Below are 18090 nucleotides of genomic sequence, written 5' to 3'. Positions count from 1 at the left end.
TGCTGCATCATTAGGACATAACATAAAATGCTTTTCTGCAATGCAAGAACAGATAGCCACAGTTGATTATTAATGGTTTACAGGTAAAATACAAGATTTATATCCAACTCCTCTTGATTAAATGTGCATTCCATCATCAGAGAAACTAAAAACATATTTAACATATGTCTTAAGCTCCTTTAAAACCTTCAGTGAATGGTTACAATTTGGAAACTACTATGTGTTATTTGCATTTTTATTAGAAAAAATACTCAGGCAAGGTCTACAATCATCTGTCAATTATAGATGACTTACAAGGAACTCATGAAGCAATAAAATTAAAAAAATACAAATACAAACTATATCTGAAACACTTCTATTTGGCAATTTTATAACAAATTATTAAAAAGAACCAAAGAGATTGTGGATTACGTTATAGGTACAGAATAAGCAGTAGATGAAGTGCTCAAGCAAAAAAAAATTAAACACTGTACTTTTTTAAAAAATAAAGTCAGGTTGCTACAAATCTTATGAATAATACCCTTATTTATTAAACAGCCATTCCAGAACATCTTTAGATTAGTGGTGCTTTTAATCTGCACTTCATTTTGATAAGATTCATGTATATGATAAGATTTTTTCTTGTATATAAGTAACATATTTAACCCGTTGAAGCCAAGCAAGTCTCTTATGTCAGTACCAATGCAGAATGCATTTGTATTATATTAGGAAACACTTAACCCTGCAGCCAAAGGGTTAATACTAAGTTTTATTCTATTTAATAAAATTTTAGTGTAAAAACTGCTGGTTTTTTGTTTCACTGTAGTAACGTGAAAATTCCTCCCCAATAAGGAAGACTAATTCTGCAGTTTGACTGCATATATGCACATATTTTACATTAATTCCTTCCAACAGCAAGGAATTGACCAATTTCACGTTCACTATCAAAGAGTGCCATTATGGGTTTCTGATCATCCCTCAAAGATTTCTGGGAAGGATGTTCAATGTATTTTTGTGTTTACAATAGATATTAACAGTAGTACATAGTCCCTTAGGTATGCAAACGACTTTTTTGTTGTTAAGGAAGGTGCTTTTTTAAACATTTCTTCTGGCAGCGCTAGTGAATTACAATATCCTTCCATATTTTCTACCATAATATATACATTTTAACTTTCATGCCTCTAGAAAAACATCTACAGTACATTTCATAATATAAAAATATATTACAAATCTGCTGAATTATTTACAAGCAATGTCCTATTATCTATATGCAACATTTTGTCTCCATACAAGACTAACAAGTTACACACATTTCTATTTCTGTAAGTTAAAAAATCCATGATTTCTTGCTTATTAAGCAAGAAAGTGATTTTCTTTTCTTTTTCAAAGCCAACTTTGGTGCATAAAGATTGAATTTCTAGATGTTATAAAAAAATACCATTTTCTTTACATCTAGAAAAGTTCAGGCCAAATAAAGAAAAACATATACTGTACAAGTGAATGAGTTTTAAAAGGTCAAAAAAATTAAAATCAAACACCAATATCACTAACTGCTTAAGCAGAGGTTTTTCAAAAACCATTTTGTAATAAAGATTACATAAATGCAGACCTCATTAACATACAGTAATAGTCCTGAAAAAGGATCAGACGTATTGCAACACTCTTAACAACACCTTTCAGTCTTACTTGGATATATGGATTTATAATTGATTAGGAAAGACAAGCATTCCATTAACATTTGTTTAAACAATGTTAAATGTCTTTTTTTTTTGAAAGGACGAACAAGTGTACAAATGACAACTGATTACTATCCACCATACTCAGAAGTTAATAGGATAAAGCCTTGATAATTTGTTCATTGTCTGGTGACTGTTAAACTCTTAACTTGTTAAGAGTTCTCCTGGGAATTGTGAGGGTAAGCTGTGATGGTTAGTTATTTCCTCTTTTCAAACTACTGTATTCACTAACAAAAGAAAAGCAGCTTAAAGAAGCAAGCATGCAAAGCCTTTTAGTTGTTCCACTAAGTTGCCAGAAGAGTGTTTGCTGATTCTCCCACTGTACCATTCCATGACAATGTGGATATACAGTAATATATTAATATATTCCACAGAAGCATCTACTTCATTCACAGAATGTTTACACTAAGCATAAATATTATCTAAGGATCTGAAAAAAGGATGGGGGTAGGGTGGAGGGCCTTGACTAATGTGCAACTTTATTTCTAATTCCATTGTCAGTGACTAAGACTGCAGGTGTCCCCAACTGCTTGCTTTTTACCTCTTCAACCTCTTCTGTGGCATTGTTCTGCAAAAGAAGAAGATACATTTATGGTTCAAGATCATCTCCACAGCTGACAATACAGGTTTTTTTATGGAGTATTCTGGAATCATGATTATACACAATTTATTGTCATTACATTTTTATTTAAACTGAAATGTCATTTTAGAAAATTCCATACAAGGATCCAGAATTTCAGTCTTTGTACCAGGACTAATACCCCTTGAATAATTCTTCCCCCATGCAAGATTTAGGCCCCAGTTTCAGTTCTTTGATCACACAATACTGTGATGTTTCCAAAAGAGCAATATTTATCAGCGTAACTCAGAGTCAAAATACTAGACTACACTTTTAACAGTTCATAGGGGTATTTTAGTGGTTTTGTTGGGGTGCCTCTTATCCCCCATCTAACAAAAAAAGATTAGAGTTTCATATCCATTTTCATAAGGATTTCTAGAAAGTTGGCAAAAAATAAATTCATCTGAGCCTAAACAAACTGATCTATACGACATTCGTTAAATTCCATTCGGGCCATAACATTATACGTAATTAATACCTAAAGTAGGGAATAAAAACAGTTTGTGTTATACATTTTTAAACAAAATACAATAAAATTTTTGCTCATAACCTTTAAGAATTATTAGTTCATGTCAACAATTCATATTCCAGTAAGTATTTTAAATACTTACATTTAGAGAGAAAGAGAGAGAGAGAGAGAGCACGCAGAAAAATTAATTCTCTCCATACTCAAAATCAGGTTTGCATTAATTTGATTAGTGAAGTAAATTGACTATGAAGGTGAACTGAAAGGCTTAATATATATCCAGACCTCAGTTGAGTGCTCTCTTGTAGTGCTTTAGACATTACCGATGTCAAGAAACACAAGAACACTAAACTTTGATCATTTCAGGTAAATGGAGGACAATCAGATTTTCTTTTTTATATATATATATAATTAATCCTACATAGATATCATCCCTGTTAATAATTTGGGATCCTAATTTATTTAAAAATAATTGAAAGCATTTCAGATTACCTTTACAAAATTTTACACAGGTTACAATTGTGGGCATCTACAGGATTAAGTAGAGCACGCTAATACAGAGGAATAAAATAAGAAAATTATTAGAAATGTGATGATTAGAAGCCAATCTGAATTTCTAAAAACACATGTATGCTGTTCAAAGATATGTGACATGTTTTATCCCTCTCCCCGCCCCCAAGCCTAAAGAATCTTGTATTAAAAAATAATAGTACTTGTAGATAAGTACCGGTTTCAAAGTAATACTGCATGTATTACAGCTGAATGTAAAATATGGAAAGATAAATTTGGACTTTAAAAAAATTGGTATACAAACCAGTATGTGATCTTAACAGAAGTGATCTTTCAGGATTCCACTGTATGTACCTCCTTTACTAGAATTTCTGTACACCAAGCACAAAAAAGTAAAATACACTTGGTAAATACATACATTCCCTGTTTCTCAGTTACTAGAGTTCAGTTCAAGAAGTTAAGCAATTCTGAAAAGACTTAAAACCTCAGAACTTAACCCGTGTACACTGGCAGGATAGAAGGTCCCTGCACTCGTGCATCATGCATTAGCAATCTTGGCTTCTGGCATCAAAAAGTTAAGTGAGGCTTCAGACTTTATTTCAATAAAGGAAGAGGTTTAAAATTAAGGTTACCTGTATATGTTTGGGTCCAGAAGCAAGGCAGTATCTTTTGGTAGTTTTGATAAATGAACTACTTTAGTTTTTAATTGATGTCGTTCACTTTCATTTACCCACACATCAGGCAGACTATGAATAAATAAAATAAAAATTTTCAAAAAAGATCAACCCTTTTTCTCACCACAAAATGTGGTAATCTATAACTTATGAAGTATTTTAATATAATCCGCACATTTCAAACATTAAAAAAGCATCCTCTCTGGGATGATAAAAAGCCAGCAGAATTTTCATACATTCCTTACCTTTATAGTGCAAAAGAGATGCTAAGAATGGCTGAATATAGCCTTTAGAATTCCTTTGAAATACTGGATGTAAAAATAAAATAATGGCCTTGCATTTTGAATTTTAGCATTTTAAATGTAAAACAAAAAAGCACACACTGTGACTTTAGAAAAAAAGAATACGTTTGACTTAACATGTCAAAACTAAAGCAAAAATAGTGTTTGACTATTCAAATATTAAGTAATAGTCTAGAAAAACAAATGCTTTGAGCTTCATCCTTGTGAGTTATCTGTTTAATATTTTTATAAAACTAAATCTTACTTGATATGTTCACTAAAATATGATTCGAGTAAAAAAATTAATATGTACTAATTCTCTATTTTGGATATATAGACAACCAATGTTAAGAATGTTCAGTATCTAGTATTTCAATTGTTACTATGGTGAGATAACAGTAGAACCTGTTATATAAACTGAGAGGTAGTCCCAATGCTGCTGCATATAGTGATGATCCTGGGTAATGGCAAGGGAAAAAGGAAGAAATATGCTAGCCCAGCTCCTAGCATTCAATGCTCTGACACAAAACTAGTCCATTTAAAATTGGCTTTTTCCTTTGCTTGCCATAAGCCAGCTGGACTTTCAAGGCTCCGCTGGGACTGTGAGGATGAACGAACACTGGCAGGTAGGCACAAAAGGGGAGCTACGTTTAAGCAGGACATGAATGCCTTAATAAAATGCTGCTTCTGCCTTGGCTTCTCACCTTTCTAACAGCACCCCCGACTGCTCTTGCAGATTACCACTTCCTCCTCATTATGGAGGAGGAGAGGAGAATATTTTATATGCATTAAAGCTGAATCCTGAGGGAAGAATGCCATATTCCCTCTAAATTTTCTTTGCTCTGAGTGAGCTGCAAACACACTTTTACTCTTAGGCAAGGCTACATTTAAAAAACCCAAGTATTTTTACACCAAACTCACTGCTGTGTGAGAGAGTATGGGGCCAGAGTGGGGGAAATGTCAGACTAATCCAGGCTGAGAAGGGAGGTCTACGCAAGTTTGTGTCATTCTTTCTGGGAGTGGGAGAATAGAGAAAGATGAAGAAAATACGGAAAAAAAGATTTTTCCCCCCTTCAGACTCCCAAAATCAAATTTTAGTTTTTATTTCCTGTGTTTATTAAGATGACATGACATCTGGAGCTCTGTCCTGGCTCTTACCTATACCAGAGAGTACAGAATTTTTACAGATTTACAACTAATATATAGGTTATTAGCAAGTTAGTTACAAAGGTGTACTCCATGATTACGTCAGAACAAATAAATTGACTCTGAGTCAACAGTTCAGTTTTGTTGAAATAGCAGAAGTATATACATTAGTTTACACAGCATTCCTATAAATGGACAAGAACTGCCACTTTTTACATGTACTTAAATATGTGATTGTCTAATATATACGAGTAACTTCTCTTCTGCACTGTAGGATAGGTTCTAAAATGTTCATTTACATAAACTGACATTCTGAAATTCTGCTTGACTCTTCAAAAAGAGAAATACTGCACTGATAATATAAATATTTCCACTGATATTAGAACATTCATAGACCTGAAATTTCAGGTATTAATTAAGCAAATAACCCTGTATCTCCAAAACTCTAATAGGCATAAGTACAGATTATGGTTGCATTTCAAAATAAGTAACATATTTTATAAATTATTTTACAAGGTATTAAGTTTTATTTTTAATACATTTAGACTCAATATTGTCCAATGAAACTGCAAGAACAGTACTACTTACTGGATGCTGAAATATTGATACCCTTCCCATTCCTGACTGAAAATTATTCAATCATCCTGCACTACTGTTGGCAGCAGCAGCAGAAGGAAAAAAGTGCCACAGATGCAACTCCAAACCAAAATGCCAAGGACTCCAGGAAAGAAAAAAAATAACTTACCAGTAATCCTTGCTCTCTGAAGACAGTAATTATAATAGATCCACAGTGTTGGATACATGCTCTTACACACAACCAGTTGGGACACTAAAAATACCTCACCAGAACATGCGTTTGCCTACCTACTTTTGAAAATTAATTATATGTAGATTACACCTACTCATGACAGTTATTTCATCAATCTTCAGTTATTTCATCAAAAATATCACTGAATTTAAAAATGTTCTCTTGCTCCAAGAGACAATTGTTCAGTGAATGAATGCTGAGCTATTACATGCAACTATTCTCTATAAATGGAAATTCAGTTATCATAGTGTCATACTTGAAACCTGAAAAGTCATGCCTAACTTCAAATTGCTTAATGACTGCTATAAAACCAGAGCTTTGATGGACAGTACCACAGGGATTTTATTTGAACATCTCTAAAGTAAGATGTGTATATGCCACCTTACTTAGGCAGCCATTTAACTTTTCTGAATGTTAGCTCTAAAGTGTTCCAGATCCAGTCATGTGCGAGCACATGGATTCAAGAATGTGGACCTATTATAATTCTACTTACCTTTAGAAGAAAAAGTAGCAACTTCGTAAAAAAAACTTGTGGAAAACCCATGGATTGCGCAACACTGGCTAAACTACTCTCCTAATAGTATTAGAACAAGGTGGAAATAAAAAGATTATTCCACTTTTCCATATAATTAGGATGATAATATTTGCATACAAAATAACTTTTCTTTGAAAGAGAGCTCTCATGTATATTCAACGAAGTAGAGCATTTCAGAAAAGTAAATTAATGATGTATGAAATATTTCATACTTACAATTTTTTATTTGTCTTAAACCTATTTGAGGGGAGTTGAAACTTATTTGAAGTCTGGTAGAAGGAAGGATTACTTACCTTGTATAGTAAATGGAGTTTTTCGAGATGTGTACTCATCAGTATGCACACATGCCTGTGCATTCTGGAACCTTTCATCAGCACAGGCCACATGTCTGTGCATGCCTGTGTCCTAGACACACACATACCCCAGGACAAAAGCATATGGTAAGAGGTGAAACCCTCCCCATGCTAGTTCCTTGTCAACCAAAAATGCATGTAGTGGAATACCCATAAGTATTCACAAGTCAAACAGCTCCAATTACTGGACCAGGAAACTAACGTCCCCTTTTCCAAGTAGTGTCCTTACAGGTGCTCCACATCAAAGATTCTTGACAGTACCTTCATCATAAAGGAGGGTATTAAGGAGGAGGACTGATTACACAATGTGGAACAACTTCAGCTCTGGAAGCTGTCTTAAGGGAGTAGTGCAGGGAGAATATGTGCAAAGACCAGGGGGGTGCTGTGCAAGTCTATGCGATGCATGCATTTTCTGGCACTGCAACTTATGGAACTAGTACTGGTGAAGTGAACAATAACTACTGAAAAGGGATGAAATCTTCAGGCTTTAAGATGGATCCTGCAATGCATTTGGATAGTCTGAGGAGAAATCATCTGTCCTTCAATGAGTTCTGCAACTGAGATAAAATAATATGGGTGAAGACCTAAAGGTTCTAGTGCTATCTAGACAAAGGTCTCTTCTTAAATCCAGGGATCATGGCAATGCTGAATGGAAGGTCCTCAACGGTGTTTTTGACCTCCCAAAGCAGACTGGAGGACTGCAGCCAAGCAGAACATCATAACTGCTTCTGTAGTGAAGGAGCCAACAGTTACGTTCACAACTTATAGTGAGGCATGAAAATGTTCTGGAGATTGTCTGCCATTCTGATATAAAAGCTTGAAATGGGTTTCCTCTGACCCCCATGGTAAGTTTTCAATTAAAAAAAATGAAAATTTGGAATATGTTGTAAAATCATATTTTGCCATCAGGGCATAGTAGTTGGCCTTCCCAAACTGCAGTGCCATACAGTAGCTTTTTTATTCCAGACGGTCCACTATTTTTTAATCAGAAGGCACAGGCTGTAACTGATGTTGTTTGTTCTGCTCGTTGATTGCCTTCGTGGTCAGAGAACTGGACATAGATAAGGATGTTAGGTAGCGTGTAACTGAATAGTTGTATAACTCCATCAAATTTTAGCCGTTACACAACTATTCAATAGTCTCCCAGAGGTAGTGCCGGCAGCCAGTGAGCTCCCAGTCCCACTCCTGGGGAACCCCGTGCCACTCTGCGCTGCTGCCTCTATCAGAGTTGTGGCAGCAGCCCCTTTCTGCCAGGGTCCGAGCTCCTCACAGACAGAGGCTGCTCCACTGCAGCAGCCCCTATCTGCGGAGAGCCTGGACTCCCCAAAGGCAGGGGCTGTTCCATAAGATGCTGGAGCAGCCCCTGTCTGCAGGGACCTTGGACCCTCGCAGCAGCCCCAGTCGGGAGAGAGGAATGGGGGAAGAGGGGGAGAGACAAGGGCCTGCAGATAGGAGCTGCTGCTGTGGAGCAGTCTTTGTCCACAGTGAGCCCAGGCCTGCATGGACAGAGGCTGTTTTATGGAAGCCTCCCCTGCTACCCCTTAAGCCGGCTCCCCCCAGCACCAGCTCCTGTCTGCCTCCCTAGCAGCTGCCTCTGTAGAGCTGGCATGCACGTATCAGCTCCCATCTGCCCCTCTTACCCTCTGCACTGCTGCCTATCAAAGTAGCTTGAGGGGGGCGGATCCAGTACGCCCCATGGGCACCAGCTTCTTTCCCCTCCTTGCTGCCTCTCTGAGAGGCAGCAAGGGGGGGGGGGGGGGGGAAATGTGTATAAGCCCAGGCTTATCAGTTAATCGTGTAGTCATCTACACATTGACATCCCTAGACGTAGAAAAAAATATATTCCAACACTTTTAGTGGGATGTAGTACTTTTTATCCACCCTTTTATGTATTGGCAGTCTAGGTAGACTGTCATACAGAACAGAACATGCAGGGGGTCAGCAGAAATGAACGGGCAAAGCAATTTTTGCCCTGATGATACATAAGGATCTCCAAAAAGGAGTGCTGGGGCTCCTGTATCACCAACTGGAAATGCAAGTCTTCACTATAAAATATAGGTTGTACCTCCCTTAACCAGGCAACATCTGTAGTCCAGCACGGGCCATGGATGTTCCTGGACCACAGAACCCAGGAAGAGGGAGGTCTGTCAGTGGGGCAGGAGCGCCATAAGGGGCACCAGTAACTCAACCAGGAGCACAATGTGAGAAGGAGAGGGGCTATAGATGGGCAGCACAGCGGGGAGTTCTGGCCCCAGATGCTTGGGAGCTCCAGCTCCAGCAGAAGCAGGATGCTCTGGTCCCAGCTGTGGAGTTTCGGCCCCTGCCACAGCACTAGATGCCACAACTGTCCCAGATGAAGAGCTCTGGCAGCAGTGGGGCTGGTTGCATCTAGAGAGCCCTGGAACAGCAGTACAAGTGAGGTCCAACCTGTAGTCCTGAAAGACCCTGAAATAGCACAATATGGTATGGGAGACAGGTTTGTGGAAAGGTGTTTTTCCTTTTTTACAGGTGGCTCTAGCTCCCTTGTAAGATCCTGCTGGGTGGAAGGTCCCGAGGATGGTAACTGTTGCTCTTGACATCCCATTTTCCACGACAGCACCCTGTAGAATCAGTCACCCCAAGACAGTCAGAGATTCCAATAAGCTTACTGTGATTATGGGTGGGGAAAGGGAAAACGACAGGAATCTACTGTTGTCCTTGCCTGGGTTAGATGTATTCCCTGCTAAAATTTTCATCAAGATTAATCCCAAATAAAGGAAGCTCAAAAGGGGAACCCCGAGAAAACAATTCTGAATCTGATAAGGAATCATCTCTAGTGTCAAGCGGCTGAGCAAACATTGCCAGTTACTTGTGGTGAGTCAGCTCAGGGGCCTGAAATGGATCCTTTTTAAGGTCAGTTCTGGTCGATATTAATATTAAGATATCAGATGGCATTAAGATGATACCACTTGAAATGCACCTGTATATTCTCAAAGAGTTTATGAGGGACTGAAGGCCATGATGGTACCAGAAAGCAAGAAAAGACTGAACATGGTAATGGAAGCTAAATAGTCTAGAGCAAATGAGATGGCATCTATGGGAAGCATCTCACACTACTCCTTAGAAAAAAATTGCCCAGGCCCCTTCAGAATCTAAAGGTCCTCCTGGGTCAAAAGACTAGACAATAGGAACACTAATATCATCTCTGGTTTGCCTGAAGTATGAATGGTGTGTCCTTCATGTCAGGCTGCTGGAGGTGTAACTGACAATGATTTTGATTTAGCTTGGGAGTCTTTATGTCTCAGAGTCACCTACATTTGCACTATACTCTAACACCTTCGGTAGATTTCAGATGATTTCTCAATGCATGGCACTGCGGTCTTAGCCTCTGCTGTGGTCTTGATATGAGAGGTAATGGGAGCCTCCCTGGTTCCCATAGCCAGATACAAGATTCCCTGAGACACAGACTGACGGTAACTCTTCCCTTTCTTTTCACCCCCATTCTGGAAAAGGAAGACTTCTCTTCACTGATTTAAATGGTTTTGAAGGTCTTGCAGGAACTTTGCTTACTGTCCAGAGAGATGGTTACCGGAGCTCTCTGAGGATGAGAGAGACAGGTGTAACATGCTCAGATCCCATGGGCTTCCATGAGCACTCCACTGACAGGTATTTGAGCCTGTCCTTTCCTAATTAATTAGCTCTGTTCTTAAATCTTAAGACTTTAGACTGGCAGGTCTGGCAGGCTTTAAAGCTCAGGGTCTTGGGCATAATGTTAACTTGAGGCCATGACCCAAAGACCTGAGAAAAAACAAAGTCCTGAATCGTGCCAAAAAAAGGGGTGGGGGAACCCCACTCTTTTAAAAGCACAACTGTATTAAACAAAAACGGAAAATAATTTTTTTTGACAACAGGATAGCAAGCCAATAGGCTAGCTAATAGATCCTGTGATACAGTCATAGGCAAATGAGAAGGAATTAGAGTGGCAACAGGTTGATCCCTCCTGGCAAGATCTCATAAAAGAACATGAGGTTATCTAGAGCACAATTGCAGACCAGCGGAAACAGCTGATAAATTTTCAATCCAGAGGGCACAAGGGCATATATCCTGACATGGAACACCCCTAAATACACTACTTGAAGATTAACATTCAAAATGAAAAAAAAACCCACAACCAAACATGACTGGACGGATTAAAAGCTTCAAATATGGTGTAGCCGTTTGCTCTTAGGGTATTCCTATACAAAAAAGAAAAACCAGCTGCTGATTCAGGCCAGTCAACTAAAGCTTTCAGGACTCAAGCAGCAAAGACCCTTTTGTTACTATGTAGACTTCTGGACTCAGGCTGCAATCCGAAGTCTAGGGCCCTTTAGGGATGGGGGGCCGCAGAGCTCAGTCTCCAACTCAAGCCTGGAAGTCTATACAGCAATGAAACAGTCCTGAAGCTCAAGTCAGCTGGCCTGGGCTATGTGTGAATTTTTCTCACTTTACTGAGAATCAGATAAACCATAGTGACAGAATAATCACCATTTTGTTATATATATTTGCAGCAAAACCATCTGTAGTTCTACATTTCAATGATTAGCAGCACTGATTAACATTTATTCTGGCCCAACACAGCAAATGCACTCACTTATGCAAAACCAAACTATTTTTTTAAAGGTATTTACATAAACAGTAATAATGAACGATCTCAGTGACTTGGCAACCAAAGAAAATCAATTAGACAAGGAAAAAACTTAATGACTATTTTGTTCCAAAAATTCAAGTTACTTAAAAGCCACAATATTTTATACAGAAAAAGTGTTAAATACTCAAAGAAAAAGAATAGCACATTTAGCTGTATTGTAAACAGTTTCACTCTCAAATGGTATAATTAACAATGCATATACTCACATATCTTCTGGTGTCCAGTGAAGCAAGAGTTTTATTTTTCCAGAATCCTCTTTTCTTTTAGCTATTACCTGACATTAACAGTTAAAATCAACATTTAAAATCATATCTGCAGAGTATTTGCTCACATTTACATTCCCTTTCTCAGTTTTAAATCAACTGAAACAACTATTTAGGAAATAAAATTGCTTAATTATAGACCCTGGTAAGTATGTATATGCCTAATAAATGAATGTGTAGAACTGCTGAAATAGCTCTAAATATGCTTGTAACCCTTTCATTTAAAATTTCCTTTGATATTTTGTATTTGACATATCAATCACAATTCAGATGTATTTTGAAATTTATTTGCTTTAAGAAAAAGCAGTCAAGATTTTCAAATTATTGGATAAGATACACAAATCTTATTTATAGTTACAAATATGCATGTATGATGCTTTCTGAAATACCTAAGGAGACAAAGTTACTCCCTGATGGGAGCTTACAATCGGATTCCAAAATTACAGATAAAAACTATCATTCCTTTATGTACTTAGGTTTCAGAGTAACACACCAACCGTTCAAAAATGCCACATTTATGGATGCTGGTGCAACCTTAATTCTGCCCCTTTAAATGTCCAAACTGTTCTCTTAAGGCAAGGACCCTGTATTAAAACTAGTCTATGATTCATGTGATTAAAGGCTATCATGTATTCACACAAATTAAGATAACACCAGATGTCAGCTTCCCCAAAAGTAATACAAGACATTTCAAATGTGGAGGACATGGGCACATGCTAATATTGAACAGAAAATGTTTCTCCCTACAACGGGTTTTTAGAAGAAAGTAAAGACTGTTTTAACACAATTGAGACTAACTTCAAGTATGACAACGCATCAGAATTTCTTAACAGAAATTAAATTAAGTCACTGTTCAAGAAAGAAAAAACAGGACTATGTAGCACTTTAAAGACTAACAAGATGGTTTATTAGGTGATGAGCTTTCGCGGACTAGACCCACTTCCTCAGATCAAATAGTGGAAGAAAACTGAATCAAATAGTGGAAGAAAATTTCTATCACTGTTCAAGAAAGGAATGCATTAGGTATAGTATGATTTCTTTTGAAAAAGTCATGTCCCTTTCTTATAAAATATTTACATTATATACAGGAATCTAGTTGCAGGGGGAAACTGAATGACAGTGTGTCTTTTTACAGTACTGATTCATCTGAAAGTCTGACTAGTGAGGAAGGTTAATTATAGATAAATGGCAATCTGCTGACCTCTTCTGGAGAAGAGAAAAACCTCACCTTAAAAAAAAAAATGGTAACAACTTAACTTCCTGAGTTTCATAGCAATTAGATTATCAATTTCTTATTTGGAATGGTCTGTAATAAGTGTAACCAGCATAACACAGACTGCTGAAAAAAACTCAGAAAAAGATACAAGTTATACTTGTAACTTGCCTGAAGTTGGAAAAAAAACAAAACCAAAAACAAAGAGATGGGACAACATATATTAATATTCAAAATAGTAAACATTTCCACAATTCCTATATAACCGTGGTAGTTTTTAATAGAAGTTTCACAAAACTGAAGTTGAAAAGTCTATTGGGAGCCAGAAATCTCTATTGTAGAAGTGGGTCAGCATTCAAATATTTCAGAAGCAAATATCCTATCAGTTTTAAAGCTAATCATAAATTGAAAAAGCATGAACTTCAGAAAGCAAGATCTGAGAAAATTTGCGGGTTTGAACAGAAATTAGAATTGGCCACTGACAGGTAAATTGAGTATGAGGTCTCATTTTTTACTTGGCTCAATTATGAAAAGACTCCAAATGCTAACAACAAAGGTAACAATAAAACAACCACTTGTAAGTTCAGGCTAGAAAAGAAAATTGAAAGAATGGCTAGATGCTTGCGTGTTTACAAAGTAAGCTGCAACTATTATACCAAAGTATCCAAGTCAAATAAGAAGCTAGGTAAAGTTTTAATCACAAAAATCTTGTTCAAATAATTCCATGTTAATGAATTTATTTTGCCAAGAATCTAATGGTATTTGAAATAATCTATATGAATTCTAAAAGTAATATTCTAAGCAAACCACCTCATATTTGACAAGAATTTATTATATATTACACAAAAACTTCAGTATGTAGTCTTATTAATGAAATAGTACTCCAGCTTTCTAAATTATTCTACTTAGAGAGGAATTGGCTCAAAAATGTACAAAGGGAGTGATTTTGGTAAAGGGTGAGACATCAGATTTATAATCACTATACCCAGATTTTTCACCTTAGAAAAAACTTCTAATTTTCTCCCAATGCAAAGACTTCCATCATATACAATACTTGATTATGCTGACTACATTTTGTTCCACCACTTAGAATCCAAAAGAAAATGGACTTGATATCCAAGATCTTTCTTCTTTTGGTGTAAAAGGCTCTCAGATTAAAATTCCATTCCCACCCCAAAGTGAAGAAGGCCTGTATATGTAGCTGTGGCACTGTTTGCCAAATTGCATGACAAATCTAGAATTCTGTGTTGATGAGAGCTAGACTAGTATCTATGGATATTTACATTGACTATGCTCTTAGGACCTAAATCACGAATAGCCTTGAGATCTAGTCTATGTTCCACTGATCCACCATCTCATTAATGGTGAACATGAGGAAAAAAAGAAAGCTCTCTCCTCTAAAAGGTCAATCTATATGGGGGAGAGGGGAGAGCATCAAGGGGAAGAACGCCACAAAATTGTATTCAGGGCCCCCAGCTTTTGAAACACAATCTTTTACCTGGTTACATTTTCCTACTCAAGCTGTCAGAGCTGAGCTTCCATATTTGCCAAGAGACTAGCCAAATAATCTTTTGTGGGGGGGAAAAAAAGAAATTTTCTCTTCAGTTAAGACAGACAAGTTTTGGCTATTTTTTGCTTTCCTCACAGCATTCTGGAGGGATATTTACTTTCAAAACTTGACAGGATAACAAAGTATGATAATGGCAATAAATACAGCAACTGTGAGCTCAGGACTGTGGGTAAAAATTCATACGAGCTCACCAGCTGGAACAAGACTTCAGCACAGGACACAGAAGTCAAGAGGCCTGTATCCTGTAGTGAATGGGATGGAATGGAAGTCTTAAACTTAATGCACTCTTCCCATGAGCTGGATTCAACAAATGAATTAAGTCCTATTCTTGGGTATAGAGAGTTAGGCCAAGGGCAGGCCTCCCTCTTACAGATGTTGTATGCCTTAAAAATCGGTTAACCCTGCACCGAACTCGATGCTGGTAGTTCAGAAGACTATAATTCCCTTCCCTCCCAATCATTTTGTTAAAGTTAATAAAGTTGTGGCCTGCTTAAAATTCATTGATATGTCTATGGCTTCCTTCACTTGTGTATCCAAATCACCTGTCCTAGGAAGGTAAATTGGGTTGTGACACTTTTTGAAATTCTGATCCCTGTATTTCATCACCGACAGAACAATCATAATTTTCTGAAGTGAGCCATATGGATCTCAGTGTATATCAATACCAGTTCTGTCCATCTACACATTCTAGGAAAGAAATTTAGTAGTACTAAAATTACTGCAGGTAAAAGGCTCTGAAATCCAGTTCATCAGCTGCTACTTGCCCACGTTTTGGTGGTATGTTGATGGAAACTGGACAACAATGAATTTTGATTCAGATATTTATCTTGGTCAGATCTTTTATAAGGAAAAAATACCTTGGTGATCATACTTGGACATTCCCAGCTGCCCACCAATAATACCATAGAGATACAAACATATGTACGTTATAGGACTTTTAATTTCTCAAATATATTTTCAGCTATTCCCACTCTATTATCCTTATTTGAATTTTTTTAGTAGTAAGCATTAAAAATCCCACATTATAACACTTAACATGAATTCATACTATGAAACCAATGACATGAGTGTTATTTATGTACCTTGAAATTAAATTTTTCATCAATACATATATCTGCTGTAAGATATTGCACTGAACTGGGTGTCTCAAAGCTAAGACATAGAACAGGGATTACTAGAAATAACTGCCAACATACCTTAAAATTAAATTAATTGATTTCCTTTGTTTTAATAACAAACAAAAAGTCTCTATTAATATTTTTTGCATATGGAATATCATTAACAAAAGATAATATCATGCAGCAATTATACTTTCAGATACACAAATGCAAATATGAAGAAACCAACATAATACTTACAGTACTATGAAATACAACACTATGGCCTTTTCCTAAACTTTCTATGTGCGCTGAGAGGTTGAAGCAGATGGCTCGATGTCGTATGGCATCCAGTGTTTGGGCATCAAAGAAGTCATGTGGTCTTGCTGAAAGAAAAAATCCTTACTGTTGAACTCCATGATGGTGCAAGCACTCAAATACTTGCAAATACTTTATATTTATATCAAAAGGCTGTAAAATATCATTAATAAGTCAGTTACTTATACTGAGCGTGAGCATCACATCTTGTCAATATGACCTAAAAATTAATTTGGCTAAAAAAAAGGGGGGGGGGGGGGGACTCGCTTATAAAACTCTTTCCTGCTTCTCAAGTTTGGTCAAACTTTCACTTCGAAGTCCCAGTACCACAACAAAATGTGCACTAAACCTGACTGTAAATCCTTTTGCTTTTCATTTGCTGGAGTACACACTTCTCTTTTTTAACCTTCAATATTGAGAATAAGAATTCCATGATAGATTTACTGAAGCATGCAGCTTCACAGAAGTACTGCATTCTTTTTTAAAAAAAAAAAAAAAAAAGAGTTCCACTGCTCAAACTCAAATCAAATCAACACCTTTAAAACAACTGGGAATCCCACTGTATGGCAAAAGAAATACTGGTTGCTTCCCACCACTGCAGTGAATATACTTGCAAACCTAATTCTCCAAAGCACCCTCAAGTTCTGTCACACTAGTTTCACTACTACTGCTGTGACTTAATTCAAAGCAGTATTTAAAAAGGGAACACATATAACATATTCCAATAGAAATGGTAGACAAACTACATGATACTCAAGCAAGCCTAGAGGAATTTAGTGGTATCCCACTAGAGGCCTAATTAAATTAGGATTTAAATGTATCCTCTGTTCCAGTTGTTTCAATGACAGACTGACTATGCTATTCTAGATGGAGTGTTGTTTCAGTTTATCTTTCTTAGGGCTGCAGAGAACATACATCAAGTTTAAATAGCACTTCAATTATAGTGACAGGGTAAGAAAAGCAGTAAATAAATTCTGACTCAAATCAGAGGGTTAATCTGTGGATCATGATGTCTAAAAGTGGAATGAGAGGTATGTTTTAAAATCCATGAATTTATTACATGCTTTTAAATCAAAGCCAAAAGAATAAGGCAAAATTAATATTAGCATACTGGCAATCAACTATGTTTTTTTAAAGCCAGTTTTAAACTTTAGTATTATCCTACGCTCTATGAATACATTGTGAAGTACTTCATTTTCTATTGTTTGATAATAAACAAATTGTAGATATTAAAACAAAAATGAACACTTGCCAATTGTGCTCCAACCATTCCATCAGACCTTAAGTTTGAACTTACAGTTTTAGGTGAAGTGGTATTAACATCCTTCTGGTATTGTACAGTCATTGGTTGGTGAGCTGAAGGTTGGTGAACCAATAGAACTGATTTGTCTCAGGTGCTCAAGGCATTTATTTGTTTGTTTGACTAAAGGTGGACCTTATTGGTGAACACTTCAAGAGCTCTAAGTAAAAGGCTGCTATAGTATAGGATTTGGGGGGAGGGGATTGAAGGAAATTTGTCAGATCTAAGCTTTTTTAAGAAAAGGGGAACATTGTATCTAGTTAAAATATAATTGCAATTAAAAAGACATTTTCATCTTACTCTGCTAAAAATACTTTAACATGATATTCATGTATGCAAGATAGAGCCTAAAACACACAATATTAAGCTTTGCTACACTAGTAATAATTTTTAAAAAATCTTTTCATTCCATGTGACACATTTTAACAGTTTAACCCTGCATTTAATTCATCTTCCATCATTACAGAAAGATAAAGTAAAGGTGAACTCTTAAGAAAAAGCAATTACAACATCATAGGCTATACCATCACACAAACAAAATTATTCAAGTTTTTAA

The 18090-nt window shown here is 36.6% G+C and overlaps 1 protein-coding gene across 2 annotated transcripts in view; it reads right to left on the bottom strand.

Annotated features, from left to right (window-relative positions):
• Positions 1-217: 217 nt before the first annotated feature.
• The window catches only part of AEBP2 (AE binding protein 2), a 68238-nt gene continuing 50365 nt past the window's right edge, over positions 218-18090 (bottom strand). The window contains exons 5-9 of one of the 2 annotated variants that reach the window (XM_075897833.2): positions 16178-16302; positions 11980-12047; positions 3943-4056; positions 3615-3681; positions 218-2283 (exon numbers count right to left, since the gene is read on the bottom strand). In XM_075897833.2, the coding sequence (XP_075753948.1) occupies positions 3627-3681; positions 3943-4056; positions 11980-12047; positions 16178-16302 (362 nt within the window). In that variant the 3' untranslated portion in view covers positions 218-2283; positions 3615-3626. The remainder of the gene's footprint in view (positions 2284-3614; positions 3682-3942; positions 4057-11979; positions 12048-16177; positions 16303-18090) is intronic. The other variant, XM_075897841.2, reaches the window with a different exon arrangement.

Source organism: Pelodiscus sinensis, chromosome 1 (genome assembly GCF_052426305.1).
Source record: "Pelodiscus sinensis isolate ZL-2025 chromosome 1, ASM5242630v1, whole genome shotgun sequence".
Classification (NCBI taxonomy): Eukaryota; Metazoa; Chordata; order Testudines; family Trionychidae; genus Pelodiscus; species Pelodiscus sinensis.
This window is presented reverse-complemented; position numbering and strand designations above follow the sequence as displayed.